Below are 7,899 nucleotides of genomic sequence, written 5' to 3'. Positions count from 1 at the left end.
TGGGTCTTCACTCTTGAATTAATCAAAATCTCAATTTTTTCGGAGATACATTTTCGAAATCTGAAAAAATCTATAAAAAAAAAACTTCGGAGATGCATCTCCGAAACAAAGATAAATTTGGATTTTCTTACTTCTTTTTGTTCTTCAGATTTGACATTTGATATTTTGGTAAAATGTGTCAAAAGACATGATTCTATTAGTCAACAAGGAAAAGATTTCAAATTAAAATATAAAAAAATGACACGAGATTCTGAAATTTGTCGTGATTTCTACTCTTCCTACCCTCTTAGATAAAACCAAAACATCATAGTATCATAACAAGATGCTTTTCAAAAAAAAAATAAAAGTATTATAACAAGATGATTATAAATTATATAACTAAACTAACAGTAAAATCTAAAATACGAGAATAACATGTTCGGCCAATAATGCTGGTTGATACATCGTAAGCAAGCATTGCATTGCACATTCAACCACCCATATATATAGAGTAATGCTACTCTTACACCCAATTCCTACACCCAATACTTACACCAAACACTGTTCACCGTATTTATACGGTGAACAGTGTTTTTAAAATAAAATAATAATATTTATAAAAAATATTTTTTTATTTTTAAAATTACGGACGACACTGTTCATGTACAAACATGCATTAACCAAGTTCAATATTGCATTAACCAAATTTTTACACTGTATTAACCAAGTTTGATGACTGCTAAAAATTATTTTTAATACCTGAATTTTGCATTAACCAACTTCATTACTGTATTAACCAAGTTTTTTCACTGTATTAACCAAGTTTGGTGACTGCTAAAAATTATTTTTAATACCTGGATGTTGCATTAACCAACTTCATTATTGTATTAACCAAATTTTTACACTGCATTAACCAAATTTGAATAATGTTATTCTCACACCCATGAACAGTACTTTACAGTAGTCACCAAATTTGGTTAATGCAATGTAAATTGTTGGTTAATGAAGTTATAAAGTTGGTTAATGACAAAAATTTAAAAAAATAAAAAATTATTTGTTATTATAATAATATTTTACTATTCATAAAATATATATTTTTATTTTAAAAACACTATTCACCGTATAAATACGGTGAATAGTGTTGGGTGTAAGTATTTGGTGTAGAAAGTGGTGTATGAATAGCATTACTCTTATATATAATATGAACAAAATTGTATTTTATTTTATCTTATTAAATAAAGAATTTTGAATCAGTTTGAGAAGTTATTTCACACTTATCTAAAGATCACTTCATAAAACTAGATGATCTATTTGGTTTGAACATTTTTTCCCTTTCTCTAATGGACTAATAATCACGGGTTTAAATTCGCACTCTGCAATCAATTGTCTGTGCAAAATTATTAAACAAGTTGGTTTAATGAGGTGTTCAATTCGAGAGCTTTAATCATGAATCATTGGTTGAATTCACGTGTCATTATTTTATCGAGAAACTGATTTATTTTAGTTATAAATTAATTGTATTTGTATTATGTATTAATTTTCACAAACTTGTAAAATGATAAACTTCAAATTCATAAATTATAACACATAAGAATAAGAACATCCATCTATACAAATTACAAAGAGGCTATAAAACATCTTATATCCTCTTTCAATACTAATTACCAAAACTAATTTCTTCAACTAATAAACCATAAATGACATCTTACTTGCAAAACACACTTTACAAAATATAAAAACCAACAAACTTCTTTTCCTACCTCCACATATACTTTGGAGGTGAAAATCCAAAAAAAGAAAAACACAATTTTTGATCCGGAAGATACATAAATTCATACAAATATGTATTTTTTATCGGGTCGAAATTCAGATAAAACATAGGTTTTTTTTATCTGTTTCAAAAGATTACTTTTGAATACGACGGTTTTTACGAAATCGTCTGAAATAAAAATAATTATGAAAAAAACCTAAAGACCACTTGTCCCGATTAACTTGGTAAGCCCAAAGGTAATGGACATAGCAACCCAACCACCAATCAAAACCCTCAAAATAGACCTAAAAATTGGAGCCTTACCCAACACAGCTCCAAACCAACCAAAAACAACCAAAGCAAAACTAACTGCAGCCACAACAACACCAAGTCTCACCTTATAATCACTTATAAAAAAAGCTGCAAGCAATGGCACCATTGCACCAATAGAAAAAGCTAAAGCTGAAGCAGCTGCTGCTTGCAAAGGATTAGGCAAACTTTCCTTCTCTTCACCATCACCAACTCCTCTTCCTCTCTCTTTCTCTCTTTTCATTTGAGCAACTTCAATATCCAATTGCGAGTAAACCGAAACAAACTCGCCTATAGCCATGCTGCATGCACCAGCTACCAACCCGGCAAAACCGGTTAAGATCATAGCTTTGATATCTTGTTTGACTGCCCCGACTCCCATCATCAGCGAAGCTGTAGAGACTAATCCATCGTTAGCGCCTAAAACTGCGGCGCGGAGCCATTGTGATCTTTTTGAGTAGTCAAAATCTTTTGTTTCAACTTCTAGTGTTGTTATTGTTGATGATTGTTGTTCAAGATCAAATTTGGCTTGGTTGTTGGTGAGTGATGCCATGAGAAATGAGGAAGATTATGCTAAATGAGGAAAAGATGATTAGGAAAATGATAAGTATGATTATGAAGGTGAAGAAGGTGTGTGGAGTAAGTGTGGAAGACACACGTTACCAAAGGGTATTTATGGGGGAAAATCTTCTCATGTTGGATGCAAAAGTGGGGTAACACCACTAAATAAAAACAAACAAAAAAATATTATAGTAATATTCATCAATAGTTGTATGAAAAAATAATTTGATTGGATTCTAAAGTATATAGTAGAAAATTTTCCTCACTTGTTAAAGATTGTTTGATAAAGTGAGGGATGATTAAAGAGATTCCACTCAAATCATATAAAAAAATAATTTCTTAATTTTTTCCAAACAATTTTTTGGCGAAATTCATACAAATAAATATAAAGTATTAGTAATTATTTGATATTTTAAAAGAAAATAAATTTAATTTTTATTCTATAATTCAAAAATATTAATTTTAAATTAAAATCTTCTAATCTTGATTAGACGGTCAGGATTGTTTACAATTCACACACTAAATATTAAATAATGAAAAACAAATAAAAAATTTATATAATTTTTTAAAAGGTAAAATTTCAAAATTTTCAAATTTTAATATTCACGTTACAGACGTGACACGACAACTGCAATGACAACAATTACAATAATTATTCACATTTTATTGCGAAAGTTTCCTTAAAACATGATTTAATATTTTTTATATGCAAATTATGCACTCTAGCATACTTTAATCAAGATTTGGGGGAAGAGAAATTACAACATGAAAAAACTACCAAAACCAAACAGCATAAAGCATCTAGGATTGGAGAAAATCATGGAAACCAAAAGAAGTGATGTCAATTTTCAGAATCAAAAGCATCTTAAAGTTAAGAAAGAAAACATAAAAACTATTTTCCTAACATGTTTAGACAAATGAGTCAAAGTTTAAAGATGTTTAGACCAGTAACATCCACTTAATTAACATTCAAAGACCATAAAAACAGTATACTCAAAAGAGAACTCTAATCAAGTTGCATAATTTTTATTAATTAAATTCACTATCAATGCTTTTGGTCAAAAAATAAAAGATTACCTTTTTTTGTAGAGATCCAATTCACATAAGCAGAGACTGTTTGATCAGATAAAAAGCTTCACCAACCAGTAGAATATGATTGAATCCAAGACGCAATGAATTTGTTTAAGGTGTAGTGATGGAAATTATTTATTTGAAGTAAGAAGTGTAGAACAAGAAAAATTCAAAATTTGGTTTAAAGAATTATTAAATAAACTTTATTATTTTTTTTTGAGTGAATTTTGTGTTATTAACAAACAAAAAGTTAGGACAAAAATGATATATTAAGGCGGTTATACACATGTTTAAGGTTCAAGAAATGTGTCATAAGAACGACATGACTCAAACAAGGACAAAGTGTATTGATAATTTATATGCAAATGTTATATCTTTACATGCAAAATTAGAGGGAAAAAGTGTTATTATGTTTGAGATTTCTTGTTTCTTCGGTTATAACACAAGAAGTGTCACATATAAAATTTCCAAAAATCATGTGACTCTATAACCGTGAAGACACATTTTTCTCTTTAAGGTTTTTTCTTTTTTTCTCTTCTCTTTCATGTGTCTTATTAAGGAATTTTTCTAAATAAAAAATTAGATGTTGAACCAGCAGTTACTTGTTGATCAAACAGTCGAAGTTATTCACTTTTAGTTTGAATTAAACATGTAACTTGTTTCGCAAGTTACAATTGTGTTGTATGCGGTGTTTTAAAAACTGGATCGGATCGGTTGAATCGAGAATCGTCCAGATAATCGGTCTGGTTTAATTGTTGGATTGAATATGTCATTGAACTGGTGTGAACCGGTCAAAACCAGTGTAAACCGCTAAAACCGAAAAAATTGGCGGTTTTCATGAACCGGTCGTTTAATTGCATTTTAACAAAAAAAATTATTTAAAAAATTAAAACGACGTCATTTTGATTATTTTAATGAAAAATATATAAAATTAAAAAATAAAAGAACTTAAATAAAAAATAAAAATAAAGATGTTGCGGACAGTTGACTTTGTTGCATATGATTTTGATATTGAAGAAGAAGATCCCAACATTTAAACAATTTTTCTTCTTTTAAATAAAATTTAGTAGATAATGAAATTATTTGGCTATAAATTATTTAATTATATATTATTTAAGTATATTATGTTGCAATTAAAGTTTGTTTGCAGTTCTATTTTATAATTTTGTACTATTTTATTATGTGTGATATCTATGTTTAAAATTTGAATTTAAACTATGAACTTGTAAATTTATTTATAATATGATATTTTTAAAAAATTTAAGTGCTAGTTATGACTAAATCATCTGGTTTGACATGTTTTATACCTATATAATTTTGTTATAACGACCGGTCTATTGAACCGAGTTATCCGATTTAATCCGGTTTAGTCATGTGGTTCAACCAGTGACCCAGTGGTTCGGCCAATAAACCAGTGATCCAATACCCTCACCGGTTTGATGTCTGGTCCGATTTTTAAAACACTGGTTGTATGTTCTTGCCTTGAATTGCTATTTTAGATAGCCAATATGTTAGTAGTTAGTTAGAGTTATGGGCTACTACTAACTCGATAATTAATCAGAATTCAGTTGAATTAAATTCATTTTCTTTGTGTTTCATTTCAGTTTTCAATCATTTTTTTTATCATAATGAAAATTTCATGATGGTATCAGAGTTCTTTTAAGCTCTATCGCACATCGATCATCTTTGTTGATGGATATACTATTTTTATTGAGCTTAATTGAAACTTTAAAGCATGTAATCGCTGCAATATGTTAATACATTATTGGATAATGAATTTGGTTGATGAATTAATTTTGCAAAGTATTGTGTTTCTTGAGAGTACGATTGATGTTTAGAATACCAATTGGCACACATGCATGCATTGAACAATCATTACATTTCATGCATCATTTCATGTGTAGTATATCCACATGTGTGGAGCACTATGTTAGACAACCATAACATTATATGCATCACAACACAAAAGCATATTCAATCATAACACATAAGCACAAACCATGTTTCATGCACAACTGAAGACAATAATGATTTCCACCAGTCATCTACTTAGAAAAATATCGGCAGTAGATTCCTTGGTAAATCTCGGCAATAGATTTCCCATTAAGCATCAACGGAAGGTAAGTATCTCAGTTGAATCTCGACAGCAAACTCCCTGGTTAATCTCGATAGAAGATTTTCCAGAAAACCTCGGCAACAGGTATCCTTAGTTGAATCTCGACAGCAGATTCCTTGGTTAATCTCGACAAAAGATTTTCTAGAAAACCTCGGCAGTAGGTATCTTTAGTTGAATCTCGACAGTAGATTCCGTGGTTAATCTCGGTAGTAGATTTTCTAGTAAAAAACCTTGGCAATAGGTATCCCTTAGTGAATCTCAACAGTAGGTTTCTCGTTAAATCTCAGCAATAGATTTCCCTGTAAAGACCTCGATAGTAGGCACCCCTCAGCTGAATCTCGGTAGTAGATTCCTTGGTAAATATAGGCAGTAGATTTCCTGTTAAGCCTCAGCAGAAGGTAAGTATGTCAGTTAAATCATGGCAGCAGATTTCCTGGTTAATCTCGGTAGAAGATTTTTCGGAAGACCTCGGCAGTAGGTATCTCTACCGAATCTCGACAGTAGATCCCCTATTGAAGTTCTTTTGAATCATTCCGTCCCCATACTGATCATTTCCTATTCCAACCCTCGTGAGGTCACCTTTCCTTTTTGTTCAACTAAGATACCGACCTCGTGTTGGTAAATATCTCATTTTTTCTGGTCTCGTCCTGAGTATTTCATTATCTAGTCCGTCTGGATATCATTTCATTATTTTGTCTGTCTGTAATATTTTTATCCGGTCCTTCTGAGAAAATTGTCATCATATTTGGCCCGTCCAGAATCTTTTTATTACATCTGGTTCGTCTAGAATCATCCAAATCATATATGTTCCTTCTGGAACACTTCAATCATCTATGACCTGTCCAAAACGTTCAATCTCTCTGGTCCATCCGGAATATTTTTATCACCGCTTGTCCGTGCGAAAAATTTCAATCTCTTTGGCCTCGTCCAAAATAACCCATTTCTCTGGTCTGTCTGGAATCTCCCTATTATATATGATCCATTCGAAAACCTTTCATTATTTGGTCTGTTCGGAATCTCTCCATTATCTGGTCAGTCCGAAAACCTTTCAATTAAATCATCTGGTCCATTCAAAAACTTTTCGATTATATCTGGTTTGTTAGGAAACTTTTCCATTATATCTAGTCAGTCTGGAACCATTCCGTTAAATCGGGTCCGTCTAGAATATGTTATCTTCTCTGCCCCGTCCAAAATTTGTTGTCTTCTTTGGTCCGTCGAAAGTATCTCATTCTCTCTGGCCTCGTCTAGAATACCTCATTTTCTCTTGTATGCCCAGACACTTGTTCATCTCATTCTCCTTGGTGTCCTTGCTGCTTCTAAGCAGAGGACCCATTTCAATCCAATCCTACCCAAGGGTCATCAGGGCAAAATCAAAAATTGAAGGTACAACGTTAACTGGTGGAAGGGTGACTGCCCGCATATCCTCAGCGAAATTAAATCCTTCATACATTTGTTCACTTCACCAAAATGTTTCTCTTAAGAGACATAATCAGGGTCTTCCTATATTTAATTATCTTCCACCACAAATGTGCGAAGATTTCGTCTTTCGCACTCCCAAGTTGAAGGGTAATTAAATAGGGGCAATTGTCATATCCGAATTTAGCCCGGTCATTTTTCTATTATATGGTTTTCTGTTCCATTTTATTTCAAATAATTGGAATAACCCATGGTAGTTGAGTGAGTGTAAGGAACACAAGTGCTAGAGGTCTTGAGTTCAAGTTCCACCTTTCCCATTTTAATGCATTTTTCCCTTTTATTTGCATTGTTGTCAAAATTTTAAAAAAAAAATCATAAAAATTGTATTCTTATCATATTTTGATATTATTTTAGTATTTATTAATTAGGCATTTTTTAAAATTGATTTTTTTGTTCAATTTATGCACTTTTAAACCCAAAAATAGTAAAAAAAAATTATAAAACACGAAAATATTTGGAATGATTTTATTCTCATTTTTAGTTATGTCATTTTAGGATAATATTTTTATTTTTAGAACAAAATCAACATAATTGGTTAAATACGTCAAGAATCAAAATCAAATTAAATTTGATTTAGAATTTTGATTATATTAATCAATATTTGTTAACCTAGTATTTTTGTATAAATAAGGTCGAA

At 30.8% G+C, this 7,899-nt stretch overlaps 1 protein-coding gene across 1 annotated transcript; it reads right to left on the bottom strand.

The window, feature by feature from the left end:
- Positions 1-1,589: 1,589 nt before the first annotated feature.
- LOC131647491 (vacuolar iron transporter homolog 1-like) lies at positions 1,590-2,708 on the bottom strand. The gene has a single exon (XM_058917374.1). It carries the CDS (start codon positions 2,589-2,591, stop codon positions 1,947-1,949), a length of 645 nt encoding a protein of 214 aa, XP_058773357.1. The 5' UTR covers positions 2,592-2,708; the 3' UTR covers positions 1,590-1,946.
- Positions 2,709-7,899: the final 5,191 nt, after the last annotated feature.

The sequence above is a fragment of the Vicia villosa genome, linkage group LG2 (assembly GCF_029867415.1).
Source record: "Vicia villosa cultivar HV-30 ecotype Madison, WI linkage group LG2, Vvil1.0, whole genome shotgun sequence".
NCBI classification, from domain to species: Eukaryota; Viridiplantae; Streptophyta; class Magnoliopsida; order Fabales; family Fabaceae; genus Vicia; species Vicia villosa.
Note: the sequence above shows the minus strand (reverse complement) of the source record. Positions and strands in the feature narration are given on the sequence as shown.

Coding starts and splice junctions, on each gene's coding strand:
- LOC131647491 (XM_058917374.1), bottom strand. CDS start 2,591: ATGGCATCACTCACCAACAACCAAGCCAAATTTGATCTTGAACAACAA.